This window comes from Pyricularia pennisetigena (genome assembly GCF_004337985.1).
Source record: "Pyricularia pennisetigena strain Br36 chromosome Unknown Pyricularia_pennisetigena_Br36_Scf_10, whole genome shotgun sequence".
Lineage (NCBI taxonomy): Eukaryota > Fungi > Ascomycota > Sordariomycetes > Magnaporthales > Pyriculariaceae > Pyricularia > Pyricularia pennisetigena.
Window position 1 is genome coordinate 1,402,148 of NW_021940922.1, and position 23,754 is coordinate 1,425,901.

The 23,754-nt window shown below is 38.3% G+C and overlaps 3 protein-coding genes across 3 annotated transcripts; all 3 read left to right on the forward strand.

The window, feature by feature from the left end:
- Positions 1-3,437: 3,437 nt before the first annotated feature.
- PpBr36_10657 (uncharacterized protein) lies at positions 3,438-4,422 on the forward strand. The gene is made up of 5 exons (XM_029897767.1): positions 3,438-3,519; positions 3,589-3,960; positions 4,023-4,125; positions 4,169-4,296; positions 4,366-4,422. The coding sequence occupies exons 1-2, from the start codon at positions 3,471-3,473 to the stop codon at positions 3,663-3,665; spliced, it is 126 nt and encodes a 41-aa protein (XP_029744033.1). The 5' UTR covers positions 3,438-3,470; the 3' UTR covers positions 3,666-3,960; positions 4,023-4,125; positions 4,169-4,296; positions 4,366-4,422.
- Positions 4,423-20,837: 16,415 nt separating this feature from the next.
- PpBr36_10658 (uncharacterized protein) lies at positions 20,838-21,738 on the forward strand (the record flags this gene model as incomplete). The annotated part of the gene is made up of 3 exons (XM_029897768.1): positions 20,838-21,215; positions 21,270-21,430; positions 21,501-21,738. Coding segments are annotated over 3 exons (777 nt in total), but the record flags the coding sequence as incomplete, so codon positions are not given.
- Positions 21,739-21,746: 8 nt separating this feature from the next.
- Positions 21,747-22,166, forward strand: PpBr36_10659 (uncharacterized protein; the record flags this gene model as incomplete). Its single annotated transcript, XM_029897769.1, has 2 exons — positions 21,747-21,906; positions 21,940-22,166. 2 exons carry the CDS (start codon positions 21,747-21,749, stop codon positions 22,164-22,166), a joined length of 387 nt encoding a protein of 128 aa, XP_029744037.1.
- Between the last annotated feature and the right edge of the window lie 1,588 nt (positions 22,167-23,754).

Below are 23,754 nucleotides of genomic sequence, written 5' to 3' on the forward strand. Positions count from 1 at the left end.
GATAATTTGTGGTATTCTGCCGTTTGTAGCGGGTAAATGCAATATATTCGCATTATAATGGTAAAAGAAAATAATGTACCCATAGTATGCAATTGAATATTCGTATAAAAAAATAAATAAAAACTATAGAAATATATAGTAATTTGCGTTAAGTTTATTGGAGTTTGCTGAGTACTTGAATGCCGGCCGCGTCTTTATAGCTACTGTATTTGGAAAGATATTAAAATATTAAATAAAATCTGTAATTTTTTATTATATTTAATTCTTGTTTTAAATAATGGTATGCAATAATTATTTTAATTTAGTTTACAGCTTTTATACCTTAGTAAACCTAATACTGCAAAGTGCATGCAATTATCGATTGAAACAAAAGTTTTATTAATATTCTTATATAAATTAACAATTTGTTAAAAAATTAAATAATTTACGCAAATATTGGTAGAATGAAAATATTTTCACTTGATATATTCCTTAATCAATTTGCTAGTAGATTTTATATAAGTTTTTCTTTATAAATTTTATTCAATTAAATAAAGCAAAAAATACAAAAAAACACAAATTTAGCATTTGTTTATATAAAAACATAAGAAGGGCCGGTATTGCAAGTCGGGTTTTACGTTAACGTTTATTTATATATATAATCCACTTTTTCAAATTTTGGTTTTCTTAATGTTAGAATTGGTAAAAATGTAAAAGCATTTCGATGGTAAAATATATATAAAATTAGATATACCTTACCTATCCGCATATTTAAGGGCTTATATAACTAGGTATACGTACAAAAATGTGATATTATATTAAGTATATATATGCCACCCCCCACGTGCAAAAACCACAGAATTCTGCTGCAAAACAAAAATAATATAAAATTAATTAAATAAAGCAAAAAGATTTATAAAATACACATTTACCATTTGTTTTTATTAAACAGGTTTCAAAGCCGATATTGTAAGTACGATTTGACTTGGACGTTTGTCTATATACGTAATCAAATCTCTGAAGTTTTGGTTTCATTATCGTTAAAACTGGTAAAAATATAAGCGAGTTTCGATTGTAAATTATATATAAAAAAGTATATACTTTGCCTATCCGCTTATTTAACTGCTTCTATAATCCGATATAAGCACCAAAATTTCTTATAACGATATATACATATATACGACCCTCCACGTGCAAAAAGTATAAAATTTGGTCAAAAATTAAAAATAATATTAAAAAAAATCGAAAATCGAAAAAAAATCGAAAAAACAGTACCGCCATGAACGGATTAAGGGCGGGCTATATCCAACTTTTAATTGGCGTACCGGGTGCAAAAAGTTTTGGATTTATGAAAAAGGCCTAACAATTTCTATTTTCAACGATATTTTCTTTTTTCGATATTTTGCGTGGTTGTGGAATAATAAGGGAGTGTCGGTCGCAAAAAGGCCAAAAATACCGCCATGAACGGCGAAAATCGACAAGTTGTCCTCAGACCTGAACCAGAGCGTTCTTTGGATGGACCCACAGGTACATTTCAAAGCCGCAATTGAGCCACGAAGTGGAGCGAAGCGAACGAAGTGGATCAATTGTGGAGCTCTGGGCTTCAGGGATGAGCCCTGAGACTAGGAGAAGAAAGGAAACAAACAAAGTTCTGGGCTTGACGCGACGTAGATAAAGGTATCACCCTGGTGGGTCGTTGGTCAGGGGTCAGGGTTAAGGTCTGGCGATCTCATGGTCCAAATGTCACAATATGCGTTATTTAGCATGTAATGGATCCACTTTTATTTGTATAATGGCCGCTAGCCAGATTGATGTATCTATGGGAGAGATGCATACTTTACGATTTGCGTTTTAGTCATGTCCAGAAGCAATGCAGCCTGGGCTTGTGAAGGAGCATTTCCAACACGGCGCAGCCCACCAAGCTCGCGAAATTGCTGAAAGACTCGAACCTGGTCCTCGCGGGGTGTGTGGAGACGACTGAGTACTTATCTGACTGAAATCCGGGGATAATACTGGCAGGGGCTGCCCAACTCCTGGTCTAATGGGCTTTTAAATACTTTCTTATACCTGTGTCCAACTGTGGATCGATGAAATGGTACGTAAGTTTGGCAGCGATATGGGCTTATCCGCGTTCCCCTGTAAAACCTGTGCTAACTGCCACAATGCGGTACGTGGCGATTATAAAACGCGTAAACACTGGTTTTATGCGCACTATTGGCTCGTGGTGTCTTGTAAAATTCTAGGGGGATAAATAAACAGAAAAAATCAATTCTTCTTCTCGTCCTTTTGCTTATCCCCCAGAGTCGGGGTTAAGGTAAGGGTCTTTTCGTGATTGGCAATATGCTGGTAATTGGGATATCTTTGGCGCAGTTGCCCATGACATTAACCACTCTGTCCCAAACGAGATGGTCAGCAATGAGGGGCCAGCGCCTCACCTCACCCGGGGTCACTGCTCGCCTGTTCAGCGACCTACCGGATTGCGCCGTATTATGCAACAAATCAATTGCATATCAACACCAGAGTGCGGCCAGGGTGAGAAAGTCAAAAATAAAAGTGCACCACGTTGCAGGAAATGTAGGAGACATGTAAAGCGGATTGCCTCAGAGGCCTCGACTGCCTTCTCCATCTCGGCGAAATCGCCAGTAATGAGATATGGGTGGTCGCAATTGCCGGTTGCACTAACCGTTGTGCTACATAGTAGTGTTGCAGATAGCAGGCTTGGCAAGGTGTTGCAGTAAATAGATCTTGGCATCACATGACCAGAGGAGCTTAGTCAGCGCTGTGCACACCATAAAAGCGCTGCCACGCTCGTTAGCCTAGATAGCGCACCTTACCTGAATACATGGCTCTCCTACCACTCATGCAGGCTGCACGTGTACGTTCGTGTGCGTCACAAGGCACCTTTCGTTTCCTGTACATCATACCAATCAACGCTAGACCCACAATTTGCCTGCCCTACTGGTCCGTACAATCAGATTAATTGATTTCACCCACAAAATGTTCACTCAAAAACTGGCAAGATAATATGAGACAGTCAAAATTTCGTCTTGCCCTCCATTCCAAGAGGGCCACCTTCACGTAACCTCGCACGTGAGAAACTCATACAGGGCGGACGGCTCTTCGGTTCCATTTTTTACAACTGAAGCTAGGCCCAGGGCTCCAATCTTGGGCTCATCTGTCTTTCCTCATTCACTGCTCATAGCACACTATTCGTAGCGCAAGGCGGTCCATTTCAACTGGGCCACCCTAATGTTAGAGAAACATTTTCAGCACCTAAGTTACCTGCTCCTTGATGTTCTATGCAAGGCGAGGAGGGGCTCTGGCACTAGCTCTAACTTCCTGAGTGGGCTTAGCTTACATAATATTTTATGCCTGATACACCAGGCATAAAGTTGTACCCCTCTGTTGTCTGCAGGAAAGCCGGGGAAAAGATTACATTTCCTCACAGCCACCTTCAGCTTTGGAAGGGTCAACAATCACTATTTGGGATCATGTCTGACCAGGATGCAGTCACGCCTCGAGTTTTCCTTATGCGGCATGGTAAGATTTATTGATATATTTACTAGAAGACATGAGATTATATGTTAATGATACATATTTGTACTTCAGGGGAGACGGAATGGGCGAAGTCAGGGCGCTTCACGGGCACTACGGACATCGAGCTCACGGAAGATGGCATTAAATAGGTCTCTTCAGCGGGAGTGAGGTTCGTGGGAGTCAACAACCTCATTAACCCGCGTCGGTTGGGGAAAGTTTTTGTTAGCCCAAGAAAGAGAGCAGTGCAAACGTTAGAGCTGCTACTGCCGCAAGAGGGTGTCGTCCAGGGGCAATATGAAGTCACTGCCACTGAAGAAATTGCAGAGTGGATTACAGTCGTTACGAAGGGCTCAAGGAAGAGGAAATCAGAGGCTCAAGGAAAGAAAGGGGTCTAGATTCGGAACGGGAGTGGAACATCTGGAGGGATGGATGTGAGGGCGGAGAGTATGACGCTCATCTTGTGAACTTTTCCAAATGTCGGCCGGTACTCACTACGTTCACTACAGATCAAAAGACGCAATCACCGAGCGACTGGATAAGCTTATATCTCGGATAAAAGACTTTCAGAGACCCTATATGGCAGGTGAGAAGCCCGTTGATGTGCTTATTGTGAGTTCTAACACCTTTCACTTCACTCGACCTTCGCATGCAGCCGCTGATACAAAAGATCAAGGTCGCACATGGTCTCATTCTACGCTGCTTTTGTCTGCGCTGGGTTGGTTTTGATATCGATTATGACGTGTCGATAATGTTTAGTCCTGGTGCAGTTGCAACTTTGAGGTATGCTCAATAATCTTGAAGCGAACTCCCGATTTCCGTCGTGCAGTGCTGACATTGATCGTGCGAAAGCTACAAGAACGGCGATGCTGACAGGCCTGAATTGCACATCGGCCCTCCGTCAAAATAGCTAGTATCAGATAACATACCAATTGGAAAAAATCTCATTGATGAACTGATCTTCTTCACAGCTTAAGTTAATTTACACATGAAAAAGCAGCGGCTAGCAACCCTTCAAAAGCGTGGCAGAGCCTTGCATCCTGACGCGTCCGCAGAAGAACTGCGTCGCGGATATTATACAAGCATGACCCGTCTAAACTCAACAGCTTCAGCAAGTGATGAGACCAAGCGAGTATTGACATGGTATCCGCGTCGGCATGCTCAGCTATTATTGTACCCAAGAGTCCAGAATTCTGGAGGCCATGGTACTTCTGGCAATGTTCTAGAAAGAGTTTAAGAATGTCGTGTTTGTTGTGAATTATTGCCATCATTAACGGTGTTCGTCCATTCATCAAGGCTTCGTTCAGGTCAGCTCCATGGTTGAGAAGGATTGTTGCACATGCAACGTGTCCCTTGATAGCTGCTGTATGCAGCGCCGTGCGTCCCTCTGGGTTGCAAGCACGAATGTTGGCGCCATGTTCGATGAGCAACCTAACCATGTCCGCCAACTAAGGCCTGCCAAAACCCGAAAACAGGTTTAGCCCAGCCCGGCCCGCCAACCCATGGGCTCTTGGCGGGGGCCCGTAATGGCCCACGGGTTTTCTTGGCGGGTAGATGGGGGCCCGCGGGCTGGCGGGCTCAACCCGAATTGGGTAGCCCGCGGGTTTTCGTGCTGAGGCGATTAAGAAGGAATAACAATGTAAAAGGAAGACGATTTTGTTAGAATTGGGATAAATAGTTAATAAATAAAATGTATCCATTAGTGTAACCATCGATTAGCAGGTTTTAAAACTAAAAACAACGCAATATAATGGGAGGGAAATTATGGTAACCATCCTAAATAACCATCCCTCTTTTTAAACCCATTATTTTGTTCCTCACACAACCTAACTAGTATTTTCCATATCCGTGTCAGGGTTGATAAAGTTAACCTGGTTATCCTGCTGTTTTTCCTGTTTTTTATCCTGTTTATCATCCAGTTTTTCATCCTGTTTTTCATCCAGTTTTTCATCCTGTTTTTCATCCAATTTTTCATCCTGTTCTTCCTCCTTATTTTCATAATTATTTTCACCTATACTATTAGGTAAAGAAAATAAAGACGAAAAGGAAGTCGAATCCGCAGACGAAAACGAAGACGACGAATTTGCAATAATAGTTAATTGCGGCAGACTTTTTCCAGCAGTTCTGGGGAATGTTTTGCCAGTAGTTTTGGCAGGTTTTTTACCTGCAGGTTTAGCAGGTGACGGAGTTTTCGCTATTTTGGAAATTTTTGGGAACCTCGATGCAGGGCGTAATGGGTTTTAACCATTAGGACCAAATGAAGTCGAAACGACGGGTAATGGGGATATAAGCTTTTTATTTTTGGGGCCAGTGCGGAAATAACCAGCCATTTGAAAATCCTTTTGGCTGGAATACTGGGGGTATATCCATTTATCCATAGTGTTTAAAATATATTTGACGAAATGTATATTTTTAATTTGGATAGTAACACGGCGAGCGTGGATGGCGCAGAAATTGGTAGCTAAATAATATTAAAATGGTTATATAGGATGGTTATAATAAAGGGGTTTTACCTGTAAAAAGAATGATAAAGAAACATTCTGCTGCTTTTTGCAAAGCCATAAGGGCGATTAGTTGGAAGCGAAAACCATGTTTATAATTTTGAACCAGTTCCCGTACCAGGCGTCGGAAAAGAGCTTTGGGGACGAATAGTTTAGGGGTTTTTTAGTACCGCCTGATCTTGCGTAAAACAATTACTAAAATGGAGTTAATATATAATTGTAAAATAGAAAATGGATAAAACTTACTACCAGGTTTAAACCGGCGATTTTGCCCCTGCTTGCCCATTGGTATATTCTTTTTAGAACCTTTTATATAAATTGAGGAGAGGTTTAAGGTTTCGTAAATTAAAAAGAGGTTTAAGGTTTTTTGCCTGCAATTGAACGGGGAATTTGGGCGCGAGGAACCATTTTAACTAAATTGATTAAAAATAGCCTGGCGATGAATTTTTTAATAAGAATAAGAATGGTAGCGGAAAATGGTTACAAGTGATGCGAATGGTGGATAACGAAAAATGAAAACAGAAAAAAAATTGGTGCGGATAAGTGGTCGGGTTAAAAGCCGAATTTTTTTTTGGCAATTGCGAAAAAGTAAATAAAGGCGGGGTGTTATTTAATCTAAACCTAATTAGGTTTAACGTGGAAAACTTTCACAGCGGCGCTAAGCCTAATTGGGTAAGGTGCAAACAAATTGAATGTGGGGTAACCAAATTGGGAATCCAAACGCAAAATTTTTTTGTTTTATTAAATTTATTAAATTTATCAAAATAACAAAAATTTGAATTTTAACCAGAATTTTCAATTTCAAATTTTGATCACAATTTTGCTACATTTGGAACAATCAGTCATTTTTAAATATTGTTATTACTTGCAAATGTGGGTAAGCATTTTCATTTTAAAAAATGCATTTCAATTCTAATTTGAAAATTAACAATTTCTAGCCCGCAAACGCAAAAACGACGAAAAAATAGGACAGAAAGCCCACAAGTCGCGCGATCGCAACAAAAAGCTGAAAACGCAAGCAGAGAATGGCGACGAATCTAAACTAGTAGTGGACCGCGCACGCAAGCGTTTCAACACCGCATTGTTTCGTTAAAAGTCCAAACTGCGGAGCGAATATAAATACCCTACGTTTATTAAATTCGTACGAAAGCAACTGGAAAATGAGCTTAAAGTTAATTTTATTGCCAAAAAATGAGTAACCATTATATATAACCTTTTTTAATACCAAAATAACGTGGTAACCATTGAATATAACCATCCAGGAAATTTCAAAACCAGTATTGGAAAAACCTGCAATCCAAATTCGGCTTGAAATCCCGCACCCCTGCCCCAATCGACGACGAGAATTGGGAAGATGTGGAGGATTTAAATGATCTCAAAAAGGCTTTTAAAGCGTTTTTTCAAATTCCCATTAAAAAAGCCGAATTTAAGATGCAAAAATGGGAAAAAATGGTTATTGCATTATTATATAAATAATACACCTACCAAGGTAAAGCGAGTTAATTTGTCCGCCAGATTTTCCACAGGTTTGGAAAAGGTATTCTACCTGAAAATTCTCTTAAATTTGGTTATATAATGCGCCAAATCCGCCACAAAACCGCGCATTTTGGTGAAACGGCCAATTTAAATCAAACCAAAATGGCTAAATTGGTGAGTTACAAATGGTTATATAGGATGGTTATTTAAATACACGGTTAACAATTTTAAGTATTGCGTCGTTCATCTTACCATATAATATATCGATGCTGGCATTCCCTGGCAACCCATTTGGCCACTAAAGTGCATTATTGGGCGAAAAACACTGCGGTTTATAATTCTAATATAAACCAAATGTACCAGTTGTTTGAAGCTAAAACAAAATAAATCTTATACATTTTAGTTTTCCAAAATAAAATAACTGTTAATTATTTTACAGGGCGATTTATTTTACGTTTGTACAATCCCTCACTTTGGCTAAAGCAACTCTTTTGCGCGCTTTCATTTATTTTGGCGTACCCAAACCTTTAATTGTAAATTATAATTACATTAAAACTACCGCCTTATTCCGCGCTCAAAAATCGCACAGGGTTTTTAGTCGCAAAGCACCTGTCCAGCGCATTTGGGCTAAACAGGCCCCCTATAAAGTTTATGCAAATATGTTAAACAAATCCATTCGCACCATTTGCCGAATTGTAGTTCAGGAAAATGTGAATGGATGGGTTACGCTCCCATTTACTGCGAATAATTGGGTTGGGGTACCTAATTACCTAAAAACACTTAAACGTTAGGCAAAAGGGTTACAGGTGCTGGTTATAAAACCAGTTTACAGTAAAATGCCTAAGGAGTTTAAGGGGGATTTTTTGCCTGCTATTTAACTTAAACACGCGGAATAATTGCGAGTTTTAGTTACATATTTTACGGTGATGTTAGCAGTTAAAACTTCTAATTGCGTAGATTTTATTTACATTCAAATAGCGTAATAAACTTCCAGTTAAACAAAAACAGTATTCAACAAAATGTCCAAACGGTTAATTCAATTTTATATTTTACTATTTTAAAAAAAATCTTATAACCCATTGTTTTTAATACTAACCGAACCAACTGTATATCTTTCGTCGATATTGTAACCCGTTTTGCATGGATAGCAGCAAGGTTTAAAACAGTAAATAATTATACCAAAAACATTTCCGCCGCTTCTTGCAATACCATTAAAGCCTTTTTTTATATTTGGAATGTAATATAAGGCGCAATTGTGGACATTACATCTTTAACCAAACGCTGAAAAGCGATTTTGGGGATTAAAAGGTCTGTACGGGATTGCAGTCGGCGGATTTCCTTTAACGCAATTACTGTAAACAGTTATTAGAATGTAACCATCCAATGTAACCAGTTATATTTCTTACTCCCAGGTTTAAACCGTTTTGCACGATTATTCCTCTATTATCCATTATTTTGTACCCGTGTGTTAAATTTTCCGGTATTTCGATTTGGTGGTTTGCCCCCAGTTGTCTTTTTTGCGGTTTTTTTAATTCTCCCTCGTTTTATCTGTAAATTATCCTTTGAATGGATAATAGGTCAGGGTATTTCTGAAATTTCCCGTGATCGTGAGGGTAATTCGGGGCTTATTTGTTCAAAAGAATGTAAAAGTACGGAATGGGCTCGACGTAAGTTAACCGGAAATCTACAAATTGTTAATATAAATATCCGATAATTAAAAAGAAAAAATGTTTACTCATTATATGGCAGTATTTGGTCTAATTTGGGAGAATCAGGAACTTGTCGACGTTTTTTTTGTTTTGTTCTTACCATATTTGTGTAGGTAAAACCTGGCGACAAATAATAATGCAAAAAAGAAAAAAAAACAATTAAGCAGTACAAATTTTTAATCTTAACAAATTTTCAATACAAAATTTAACCGATGTTTCCCCGTTATCGATTATTCAAAATTCCACTGTTTAATTAAGCGGACAAATCAAACACAATCCCACTTTTTCCTAAATTTTAAAACAATGACGAAAAAAAATTTTCCTTTTTTTTTAAACTTTTAACCACATTATCGTAATGGATACCGCATCGCCACCTCCGGAAACTTCAGTCGAAAAACTGGTGTCTCCGGATATTGAAATTGTTGACGAATTTCGTGATCATTTTTCGAATACATGTACACCCGTCCCACGTTCACCTGGCGTTAATTCGCACGATTATGATTTCCCTTTTAAGTTAAATTTGGAGGTTGGAACTGAATCTATTGCGGTATTTGCAAACAAACAAAACACAGGTTGCAACGATCCTATTCTATACGGCGGGAAAAAGGATGCGTATTATATATACACATTTGAATTATGGAACAATTTCCTCGATTTATTTGTTTCTGGATTTTGGTTTCGACGTTGGCAACCGACAGACAATAAAGTCGATTTAACCGTTAAAGGGTTTTAAAAACCTAAATTGGCGGAAATCTGGTAATATTATTATCAGGGTTTTTCTCGAGAAAACGGCGAACCATGTTTAATTTGCAAAAAATGTTTGCAAATGTTAAAATATCCCCAATTTAGTGAAAAAAACCAGTATAATGGAACTAGCACCCTTACACGGCATCGGAATACAATTGCTTGTGTTTAAAACGAACTCGGATCACAAAACGATTTATTTAACCCCAACTCAATTCCTACGGATTTTCATGTGGTAAGTTTTTTCCATTTATTAACGAAATGTAACCATCCATATAACCATTTATATAACCATCCATAGAATTATTTTATATTATTATTTATATATTTGCAAAAATTAATATGTAATTACATTTTTTAGACGAAAAAGATCCACAGATATACGAAAGACGAGGTCGAGGAATTATACGTCCGATTTTGCATTTCATTGCGAAAAGGATTCAATATTGTACAAAATTCGGAGTTTAAAATGTTTGTACAAGCCCGAGACGATCGATGGAGGGTTCCATCGCCACAAACCCTCGCCAGAAAATGCAAAAATATGTCCGAAGATATTATTGCCCAAAATTTAATAAATATCCCCAAAAGAGGCAAATTTTTTTTGGTCGTGGACGGATGGACAAGCCCCGGTTTAAAACACGTTTTTTGGGGTATTATGGCCGTTTATATCGACAATAATTGGGTACGTCGGTATATTGTTTTGGATTTTATTGCGACTAACGCCAGCAAAACGAGGGAAAAACTGGTAAAACCTACCGCTCAAACTATTTTTAAACACAAATTGGAAAGCAAAATATTGGTTATTATAACTGATAATGCTTCCAATTTCCGCACCGGGGACGTTGTTGCGGAAATTCGAAAAAATATTCCCCAACCACAAATGCAATCAAACATTTCACAAATCCCTTATATAATTCACGTTTTACAATTAGTAAAAAGGGCCATATATTAAGATTTTTATATTCCCAAAACAGATTTTCGCGCATTTTTGGTTAATTCCAACGATAAGGAACATTTGGCGATTAATAATTTGGAGGAATTTGAAATATGGGATATATCCCCAGAGTATATTATCGCCCAAGTAAGTGTTTAACTTTATTAAAAATTTTAAAATATAACTATTTAACATATTATTTTTTTATTAATTACGTTATTTGGCGGCTTTACTGCACTAAAGCCCCAAACGTACCGAATTCTTTTGCAATTTGCAACAAACTACTGGCGAATCTGGCGTTAAAGGGCCCCGTCTTTTAATTAAAAATATACAAACGAAATGGAGTGCAACCATTTCGGCTATTGCGCGTGCGCTTCAACTGCGCAAAACCATCGAATTATTTATTGAACAATACCCTATATCAATAAAGGGCCAGGATGACCGGGCGAATTCGATTTTATCCAAACTTCGAATATCTGCAAAAGGTTGGACGATTTTTGAATGTTTTTTGGCAACGACTAAAGTTATCGCGGCTTTTACCAATGTTTTTGGCGCCAATAAAATGGAAACAATTGCGTACGTTTTATCTGGGTTGGGAGCTATTGGAATTGTTTTTACCAATTTCGAACGAAAATTTCAGGGAAAAGCCCAAAAATATCCACAAACGGGATAATATACCAATTTGAAAAGCGCAGTTCGTACTGCACGAGCAAAACTGGACAAATATATCGACCTAATTTAACGTCAAAAAATTGAAAAAATGTACCTTGTGGCGGCTATTTTAATCCCACCTACGCGGACGGATTCTAGAGAAAACAGGCTCCGATATTACGCAGAGCATACCAACCAAAAAATGGAAAATTTAATTAGCCGAGGCATTAATCGTTTGGCCGAATTATATTCGCAAAGGCGAAATCCAAATTTCCACCCCAAAACAAAATCAATTCACCCGGGAACGGATCCAATTTTGTTTACTTTATGGCGGAAACCGAATCCAAAAAAACGCAAACATGTTCCCAGCCAAAATTTAAGTCCAACAACCAGCCCATATTCCATCGATCGTTCTGTTGAAAAAAATATCCGGTCAAAAATCAAAATATTCCTTACTTAAGGTTCGTTATTTTCAAATTATGGATGGTTACACGGATGGTTATATTAGTATATATATATATTAATCCTCGATTATTTACCGCAGTTATGGAAAACGATAATAACATTTTCAATTGGTGGGCTACCCATGAAACCAAATTCCCGGAATTTGCCCAAATCGCCCGCGATATTCTAGCTATTCCTGCTACTTCCACTTTTATTGAGCGGTTATGGTCATGGTTAGGTAATTCGATTGCCTTTAACCAACTTTCGTTAACCTTATCGGTAGTTTGGGACCGTGCTGTTGTTTACGCCTCGATTAAAGAAAAATCATTTTTTTTAGTCGGTATTAAAACTTCTATCGTATATAAAGAATTTATATCCCCGGAAGACGAAAAAGCTAAAAACGACCGTTTTAAGGAATTTGTTGGGTTCGTGTACAATTTAGGGGAATTAAGCGAAAATTCAGATTCGGATAACGATAATCCTATTCAGGTAACGGTCGCTAATACCCCAATCCGGGGAAATATTAACCGCATGCCCCCATTACCCGTTTTTAGTTAAAAAGGGTTTCAACCTAACAAACTGTCAATAGAAACCCCATTTAGGGCAGTGAAACGGGTACGGGCTAATATCGTATATGGGCGTAATTCGAAAAACTCCCAATTATAAAATAAAGGTTTAATATATTTATTTTCCTTTTTATATTTTATTTGCAATCGTAAATTTATATAATATTTGATTTATAATCGTGATTTTATATTATATTTGATGTATTATCGTGATTTTATATTATATATGATTTATTATCGTGATTTTATGTTATCGTTTATTTATAATCGTTATTTTATATTATATTTTATTTATTATCGTCATTTTATGCTATGGTTTATTTGTAATCGTCAATATATATTATATTTTATTTTTAATCGTAAATTATATTTTATTTGTAATTGTGATTTTTACCTATAATTCGAAAAAAAATCATAAGTATAAATTAGGAAAATTTGTAATTTTACGGGTTCTCCCACGGGGGCCCGCGGGTTGCCAAGAAAACCCGTGTACGGTTTTGGGCCGGGCCGGGCCCCCCCACAAAAAATTCAACCCACCCACGGGTTGGCCGCCCCACCGATTTGGGCTGCCACGGGCCCCCGCGGGGGGGTTTTGGAATGCCTTAATTCGATTATAGTCGTCTAACCCCGCGTTCCGGGTCTTTTTCACTGTAACGGCCGGATTCCGTGAAGGCCTAATATTAGGCCGTTAGATCTTTCACCTTCCATTATACGGGTCTCGTCCATATTCCACCGATTTTCCGCTTTAATACCGTTAATATTGGGGTTAGTAATATAAAGCCACCAAAATTTAATTATTTCCGCAGTAGCCCCATTAACTCGGGCATTTTCTATTCGACGGGGCCTTTGGGTCTTAACGATTGGATAACGAGCCAAAAAAACGGGTTATCCAACGTTTTCCAAGGTTTTGTGTTTCACCGGCAGCTTGAAGAATTTGTTCTGCAAAAAAGCGTAATTTTTGGTGCGTTGGTGGAAGCCCCAAAGCTGTTTGGGCAAGTACCCAATCAGTTAAATGCTTTTCCTCTTTAGTAAAAAACTCTTCAAAAGGGTCTTGTGCCTGTTTATAAGGTTAAGAACTTTAAAGACGGTGACGAAGTGTACTTCTAGGTAGACCCCATTTTCGGGAGGCTTTTGCAATTGATTCGCCATTATTAACGTCTTTAATGGCGGAAGTAAGCTGATTTTCGGTATATTGCTTCATTGGAAATTGGAAATTGAGATTAGAAAAATATAAGTCCAAAAGTGAAAAATTTGTCGAGATATTTATAATAGAAGTTGGAGGATAATAAAAGTGTTGTTATTTTTGGGTGGCCAACAGGGGGGGTGGCCATCAAGGGGTACCCGACGTTAATCAGCGTGCCGTGCGACCTAACACATCAAAATCTTGGGCTTTTATCCCTTTGTCGACAGTGCATAGCCCAAAAGGCAACGCTGTATATATACGCAGCCTGGCCTATCAATTTTAATCTGCGTCTAACGTCTTTCGAAAACCAGCTAGCAACCATGCAAAATCTAATAGTAATTGCTACCGCCAACGCCGCACGATTTTGCTTTATTAGCTCCACGGTATCCGTAATCCAGTCGCCCCACATTATTATTCCGGAGGAACCATCTTCCGCCACGCGCTATGCAGCACCACTAAGTTACGCGCAGTCCAGATGGGTCGCAGAAAAAATATATGCCGCGGTACATGGAACGTTTGGCTACGTTGGCATCATGAGGGTCGGCCAGCTTTGCGGTAATAAATAAAGCGTTTGGAATATAAGCGAAACATGGCCGTTAATGCTATCCACCGGTAACCTGACCGGCTGCCTTCCTAATTTGTAAAACGAAGTGCTGAATTGGTTTCTTGTCGACCAAGCTACCGAAGCTATATTGGACATTATTGTACCGGATACTGTAATTTCAACGGCAATAGACGTGGATATAAAAGTCTACCATACATAAAATACGCACAGGATACCAAGCTGGACTCGGATGCTTTAGTGGATCCAGGAAAGTGAGCAGGCGCAAAAGCTGGAAATTGTACCGTTTCGTAGTTGGACAGCAAGGCTAGAAAAGGTTTTAACGGAAAGGGACTATTCCTTAAAGGTATTATTATATTTTTGGAAGGATATTGAACATGGCTAGCGCAGGGTTAATTATATTAGCTACCCTGCATTATCTTATAACGGCTAGCACGGGCTAATTTTATTAGTCACCCTGCATCGAATAAATAAAGAAATAACAAATATAACGTATACGCGTTTATTATACACACAAAGCTTTATATATCACGTCTTTGTTCATAGTTTCAACAACAAAACAAACGTCATATTTAATCTAGCTTAGTGATATAATGCACGTACCATAATCTATATCATATATACGTTGAAGTGCGTGGGTTCGAATCCCGTTGTAGTCGCAGATTTTCTGTGCATGCATAAACACAATAGGCCGTTAGGCTCAATGGGCCTTTAGGCTCAATAGGTCGGCAGGTCAGTCACATGAATAAGGCCAAATCATGTGACGTGACCCCGCATTCCGGACATCCGGATCGAAGATCTGCACCTACGGATTCGAACACGTAATTCACAACTTAGCCTTAGATTTATCACTTCATAACTTTCATCGATTCAACGATTCAACGAATCGATTGTGCAACAACAATATATTATCTCTATTACCCGCTAGCAGACGGTTATCTGCCATTTCAACGTTCCATCAGCCTTATACGTGATCCACCTTTCCCCGCGTTTAAGATTAAGCTTATTTTATCTCGTAACCTCCTCACAGGATAAATATACCGGGTCGCCATTGATTAACGCGGGATACGAATATAATGCTGTTAAACCATGTTTTTGCCTTGTTAGAGCGCAGAGCAAGTCTCCTACCGTCCGTAACATGAATCCCATCGGTTAAAAAGACGTGATAAGCAAGTGGGTTTGGATTTAAAGTAAATTTTACATGAGATTTATCGGCTTGTTGGCTTATTTTTCGTGCTAATATTTTGATACATCAGAAGACGAGCTTGGCCAAACTTTTTAGCGANNCAGGGGATTTCCACCCGGTAAAAGACCAAAAAGTGTGGCATAGGTACAGGCAAGTCTTAAGGTCATCCTAACCAGCTGTATCTTTCCCGTTGGTTTTCAGTCCCTTAAATACCTTTAACACGGCATATTCCGTCGAAATTTCGAGTCACATTGCAACATGCCCTGAACCCTGTCGTAGCATCCGCAGGCTGGAAGTAGGTTAGCTTTTGTTTGGTTTATAACCCGAATATAATGGAGTAGCTCCAATCGTGTTATTTTAACGATATATATATATTTATACCTTAACTTTAGCGATAGCGGAATTCCAAGAGAAGTCACAGAAATTTTCTGTAATGTTGAAATTTCCTCGTATTGCACCAATTCCGACAAAGGTGGTGGAACCGCAGCAGGCTTTTGTAGTTGCGTGGATTCTGGTCAAATTATTTTCCGGTTTACCGGTGCAGACGCAAATTGGCTATAACGGCGTACATTAGAAACGGGTAGTAATAGAGAAAATCTTATCGGTAGTCGAAATAACTTACCGTGCTAACCGTATAAACGGTGATAACGTGAGCGCTAAACGCCAAAACGGAAAAAGAAAAGCATTTCATGTTTGAAAAGGAAAAAGGCGTAGAAATTTGTTTGAAATACGAGTAAAACGTTGCCAGCTCGTGGGGATAATGTGAATAAAATGTTTGTTGCCAGTCGATATGGATTGAGTAGAATGTTGCGAATCTAAACGGATTTTATGCTAAAACAATGCCAACATTGTCTATTTTATATTTTGTTTTGCAATCGCTAAGGCGTACTATGATAAACCATAGGGATTAGTTTTGAAACCTTTTGTCTGACATATCCTTTTGGGTGGGGATTTTGAAACGAACCGAGTTTGTTATAAATATAAAATATATGGTATATTGGTGGCCAAGTAAAGAAAACGTAGTAAAAGGGTGATTCTAACTTTTTTGTAAAACTTGAAAATCATACCCCAAATCTTAAGTCGGGTTTGATTTTTTTCAATTTAACTTTTCTATTTTCCAACAAATTGTGCTAGTGTTATTTTTGCTTCGGGGTAAAGTCACATCGCCGGTATGATATTTTAGTCACTCTATTTATAGCGTTTAAATAGTTTCCTCCCCCAAGCCCCCGAGGAATTTCAAGTTGGTTTCAGGGCGGTGTCCATTTCGCACGGGGCCGTGGCATTTTGAATTTTGTCCGCTTTACCCAAGCCTTTCATTGTAATAGCTGACTGAAAATGTAACTTTAGGCGGCGTTATTTAACTGCATTGCGCACCGACCCACGTATTAACGTGCGAATTTTCATAGCGGTTACCATTAGCGTGTTTGCCAGGTTAGGAAAGAATTTCGCGTTGCAAACTTGGCAGCATGTCCAATGTGCATTACTTAACCAGCCCGGATTTATGGACGAGATGGATATTTAGAAAATGCTAAGACAAGGACGCAATTAATTGTAGCTTACCCAAATTTAACTAGTCTCAGTGCTTAGACTAGACTCCCCTGCTTCGCAGTGGGGACCGAGCGCTCCATGTACCTTTCAGCCACATGGCTTTTCGGCCAATTTTGTTGGCCGAAAAGATCGCGCTCGTTCTCGTCTGAGGACAACTTGTCGCATTTCGCCGTTCATGGCGGTACCGTTAGCGATAATTTGTCGCATTCCGCCATTTATAGCGGGTATATACACTGTATACGCATTGTAGTAGCAAAGAAAATAGTGTAACCAGAATATACAATTAAATATTCGAATATAAAATTAAATACAATTAGTAAAAGTATAGCGTAACCTGCGTTGAATTAATTGGAATTTGGTAGTGCTTTTACTGGAAGCCGCGCTTCTATAACGAATTTATTTGGAAAAAATTCAAATATTTAGTAAAACTTGTAATTCTTTACTGTATTGAATTATTATTTTGAATAATACTATATAAAGTTAAACTAAGATTGGATTATAATAGTCACAGTTTAGCGGACTCAAAACTACAACGTGTATGCAAATATCGTTTAAAATAAAAGTTTTGATAATATTTTTAAATTAATTAATAATTTATGTAAAAACTAAATCATTTACGCAAATATTGGTGAAACTAGAAAAGGCCTCAGCATATCAATTTTATTATAGATCTGTAAAAAAATCTTGTTTAACATTATTTTCCAAATTTTATTGAATTAAATAGAGCAAAAAAAGAGAAATGACGCGAATTCAGCATTTTTAGTATAAAAAATTAATAAAAGCCGGTCTTATAAATTGGACTTGACGTGGGCGCTTGTTTATGTGTGTACTCCAGTCCCCGAAGGTTTGGTCTTATTATTGTTGAAATTGGTAAAAATATAAAAGCGCTTCAATTGTAAATTGTATACAAATTATATATACTTTACCAATGCGCTTATTCAACGGCTTATATAACTAGCTATATACGCCAGATTGTAAAATTATCTTATATATTGGTATAACACCCTCCACGTGCAAGACCCCTGAGATTTGGTTGCAAAAACAAAATAATATTAAATTGATTGAATAGAGTAGAAAATAGATAAATAACACACACTTAGCGTTTCTTGATATAAAATGATAATACAGACCGGTATAAAGGATTGTTTCTCTCGTGGACGTCTGTTTACTTGCATGATACAATCCCTGAAACGTTGGTTTTATTATCGTCAAAATTGGTAAAAAATACAAAGGCGTTTCAATTGTAAATTATACACAAAAATATATATACTTCGCCTATCCGCTTATTTAACTGCTGATTTAATGAGGTATATACACCAAGCCCTATTATAGCCGTATACATACGTACAGGACCCTCCACATGCAAAAGTTATAGAATTTGGTTCAAAAACAAAAATAATATAAAAAGAAATCGAAAATTTACAAATTATCGAAAAAAACAGTACCGCCATGAACGGATTAAGGGCAGATGGGATCCAAGTCGGCCGTTATAACAGATAAAAAATTATCAAATCGTTGCTAATAGCGGTATTAAACGCTATCTTCAACGATATTTTCTTTTTTTAATATTTTGCGTGGTTGTGGAATAATAAGGCAGTGTCGGTCGAAAAAAGGCCAAAAATACCGCCATGAACGGCGACAATCGACAAGTTGTCCTCAGACCTAGTCTCAGGGCTCAAACCCTGAAGCCAAGAGCTCCACAATTAATCCACGAAGTGGATCAATTGCTGCTTTTCAATGTACCTGTGGGTCCATCCAAAGAACGCTCTGGTTCAGGTCTGAGGACAACTTGTCGATTTTCGCCGTTTATGGCGGTATTTTTGGCATTTTTTGCGAGCGACACTCCTTTGTTATTCCATAATTACGCAAAATATTAAAATAAGAAAATCTCGTTGAAGATAGCGCTTAGTACCGCTATTAGCAGCGATTTGATTTATTTTTTTATCTGGTATAACGGCCGAATTGGATACAACCTGCCCTTAAACCGTTCATGGCGGTACTGTTTTTTCGATTTTCTTTTCGATTTTCGAATTTTTTTAAGATTATTTTTAATTTTCAATCAAATTCCATAATTTTTGCACGTGGAGGGTCGTATATAAGTGTATATATAAATGAATATATTGTAAAATCAAATTTTGGTTTAAAACCCGGACCATGTAAACCGTTGAATAAGCGGATAGGTAAAATATAGACATCTTTATATATAATTTATAATCGAAACTCGTTTGTATTTTAACCAATTCTAACCATAATAAATCCAAAATAACAGGAAATGGATTACGTATATAAACAAACGTCCATGCTAGATCCGATTTGTAATATTGCCTTAAAAAAATCTCTTATATAAAAAAATGCTAAACATGTATTTTTTATCTATTTTTTGCTTTATTTAATTAATTTTATACTGCTTTGCTTTGCAGCCAAATTCTGTACATTGTGCACGTGGGGGGTAACATATATATAAATTATATTATATCGCAATCTGGTATGTATTTCGAGCTATATCAACCATTACATAAGCGGATAGGTAAGATGTATCTAATTTTATCCATAATTTACAATCGAGTCGCTTTTATATTTTTACCAATTTTGGCAATAATGAAACAAGATTTCAGGGACTAAATTAAATATGTTAATAAATGTCAACGTAAAACCAGATTCGTAATACCCGCCTCTATTATGTTTTTATAAAAGGAAATATAAATTTGTGCTATTCTTTTATTTTTTGCTTTGTTTAATTAAATACAATATATGAAAATGAACTTGAATAACCGTTATATATAAACCAATAACAGAATGATTGTACCCGAATTCGTCTTCATTTTAGCATTATTTGCGTAGATTATTCAGTTTTTCGACAAATTAATAAATAATATAAAAGTATCAATCAAAGCTTTGTCTTAAACGATAACTGCATGCACTTTGCAGTCTTAAATCCGTTGAATGATAAATATCATCATTTAATTTTAAGCCAGTATTATAGAGCACTATTCAAAACAATAATTAGATATAATAACAAAATATAAATTCTACTAAATACTTAAATATCTTTCCAAATAAATTAGATTGAAGGACGTCGCCTTGAACGACAGAACTACCAAGCTCCAATTCATCCAATGCAGGTTAGTTTAAATTTCTATAATCTTCATTTAATATTTTATTCGAATATTCAATTGCATACTATGGTTATACTGTTTTGTTTTTACTATTGTATTTCAAATCAATGTGTTAATTATACCGCTGGTCAATTGGTTGCGCGTATAAAAAATGCAACTAATTGCATTTAACGTGCGGTCGCAGGGCGTTTATAAGGTCTGTTTCTAACATAATGTATATACCCGCTATAAACGGCGAAATGCTACAAATTGTCCTCAGATTAAAACGAGCGCGATCTTTTCGGCCAACGCAATTGGTCGAAAAGCCATGTGGCTAAAAGGTACGTGGAGCGTTCGGTCCCCACTGCGAAGCAGGGGGGTCTAGTTTAAGCACTGAGACTAGTAATCCGCGGCATTTCTAACTACGCCGATTCGCATAAGGACGACACCTGGCGATCGTATGCAACGGGGAATGTTGCCATATTTGCTCGGGAATTATTCACCAAATTCGCGCCAAATAGCGTTCGCAGTTTAGTTATCGACGGTGAATTTGCTTTTAATTAATAAATAAAAGAAGAATATTTTGATTTTAGCTCGAAAAACTAACAAATACTGCCGTTAAAAAAAACGAAAATCACATTTCCTCGTAAATTTTAGCAGGAACGAACACTTCGTGGGCAAAGAAGAAATCCTATATCAATTTTTGGAAAGGTTGCCTCCTATAGCACACCCAAATGCTTGTTAAAGCAGTTATCCACGGTTTTGGCGGGATTAAAAAGACGCAAATCGCCATTGAAACCGCCTATCGTATGCGCGACGCACACCCCGACTGCTCCATCTTTTGGGTCCCGGTTGTGGATATAACGATGTTTGAAAACGTTTACCGGGGGATCGGCCGAGTTTTGGAAATACGAGGGATAGAGGACGACGACGCCGGCGTCAAAGCGCTTATAAAAGCTGCTCTCAGTTTCGACAATGCAGGGCCGTGGCTTTTTATCATTGACAACGCCGACGATCGACAACTTTTAACGGACGGCCAACTAATGGTCCACCTGCCTTTTAACCGCAAAAGCTCTATCCTGTTTACGACCCGGAATAACCAAGTAACGGCGAGTTTTTAACCTCGGAAGGGTGCGTTCGAACTGGGTTAACTGAAGGACGCGGAATCCGTTAAGCTGTTGCACCAGAACCTCCAACCAAGCCAAATAGGCGAAAGCAAATGGATAAACAAACTGCTAAAACACCTCGTCCATTTACCGCTTGCGATTAGACAGGTTTCGGCCTTTATGGCGCGGAACAGATTTGTAATGGTGGCTAAGTACGTCGAGGTTTGCAAAGCAAGCGATTAAAGTTTAATTGGTATGCTGAGCGAAGATTTCGAGGAACAGAACGTACTACCGTTACGGAAACACGGCCAACGCGGTAGCTACAATTTGGCTTATATTTTTCGAGCAAATTGTGCGCGACGCACCGCTCGCAGCATCCTACCTCCAAACTATCGCATATTACGCAGAAGAGGACATCCCGGTATTAATGCTTCACAATGCTGAAAAGCTTGATTTGAGAAAAGATGATTTGCGAAAATACAAAGCCCTTAGCATTCTGAAGGGTACGCGTTTATATTAAATCGTGACATGACGGATCGTGACACGACGGATCGATTCGACATCCACCGCCTTATGCGTTTTGCGATGCGCAACTGGGTTCGAACCAAGGGACAGCAAAGTCGGCAAATTACAAAGGTAGTGTATCAGCTTTCGGCGAGGTTTCCATGGCCAATTCATGAAAACCGAGGTTTATGGACTTCTTATTTGCCGCATGCATAAGCGGTGTTAGAATTCCGCGGTGATTGCACAGAAAAGGAAAAGTTAGGATTATTCCAACATAATATTGCACAGGTATTTTATGTGTTTGGGAAATACGAGGAGGTAGAGCAAATGCATCGGGCAACATTGGCACTTAGGGAAAAGGTGCTGGGCCCGGAACACCCGTCGACACTCGACAGCATGAATAACCTGGCATCGAAGCGCCCAGTGCTAATTCGCGTATTGTAATTTTAACACGCGCGGGGTTAAATCCTTTGCAAACGATTTAGTTGTGCGAAAGGGTCCTGTAAGCAATAAAGTAGCTTTATCATTACGATCTGCTGAGGGTAAGCCCTCCTTCGCCTAGATTTCCCAGGCTTTCTACCCCCAAGGAAAGGGGGAGTGTTCGGGGGGAGTTGGTTGTTATTATTGTATATATATATTTTTGCTGGTTAATGGCGGTCGGCACTGGGAGGGCCGGTTCGGCCATGGTTAGAGGGTGGTGCAGGGTAAGTATCGATACTAAACTGCGACTTGGTCGTGGAGAGGCGCCGGGTTCTGCAGGGCGCGCGCAGGAAGGGGATAGGGCGCCGGGGGCGAGGGTTGCTTCGGGGGGTTGCGGTGCAGGGTAAGATGGGCAACATTTCTCGAATCGGTTGGCAGGCGGGTGGCTAGCGCGAGGGCGAGGATTCCATACAGGGTAGTGTGTGCTACTTTCAGGGTAGTCCCAGGGCTTATCCCTGAAGCCCTGAGCTTCATAATTAATCCACTTCGTGGCTAAATTGCGGCTTTGCAGTGTACCTCTGGGTCCATGCAAAGAATGCTCTAGCTTGGGTCTGAGGACAACTTGTTGATTTTCGCCGTTAATGGCGGGTATTAATACGTCGTTCGCACTGTGTATGGACTATATACGCTAAATTACCAATATAACCACCGCACAAAATTGGACGTTTGTTTATTTACGTAATCCAATCCTTGAAGTTTTGGCTTTTTCATGTTTGAAATTGGTAAAAATATAAAAGTGTTTCGATTATAAGTTTTATATTATAATTTATACACTTTGCCTCTCTGCTTGATGAACGGCTTTTGAAATACTGCCTATATTCTCAATCTAAGTATATCGTTACTTATACGTATGCTACCTATCATGTGCAAAAGCTTTGAGATTTGGTTTAAAAAATAAAATAAATAAAAAACAAAACCGAAGATCGAAAAAAAGAATCGCAAAAACCAGTGCCGCTATAAGCAGACTAGGGGCGGGAGGTATCGGATTTGCCCAATATTACCGTTAATACGTATAAAAATATAAATCAACTCGTTATTAATAACGGTATTAAATGCTATATCCAACGTGCAGTCCGTTTATTTTTATGATCTTTATTCATTGTTTTATAACGGAGTGTTGGTCGCCGAATTAACTAAAATACCGCCATAAGCGGCGAAAATCGACAAATTATACTCAGACCTAAACTAAAGCGTTCTTTAAATGGACCCACAGGTACATTGCAAAGCCGCAATTGAGCCACGCTCAATTGTGGAGCTCTTGGCTTCAGGGGTGAGCCCTGACACTAGATTTCGTCTACATATGCACCGTGAAAAGAGGTGTTTTTATTTACTTGTCATAGCATTATACCTGGGCTGAAATATTTTAAGCAAACGTGGAAAGATTTCCCGACAACGTTTGTTTGCCAATTATATAAATAATTATTTTGTTACTTTTCCTTGCTTATTAGCATAACAAAATATACTATGGTTTCATTATTTGTATTACTATTTTAGGCGTCGTAGTCACAAATGGGTGGCGGTTGGGGGTCGCATTAAATTTTAAAATTAAATT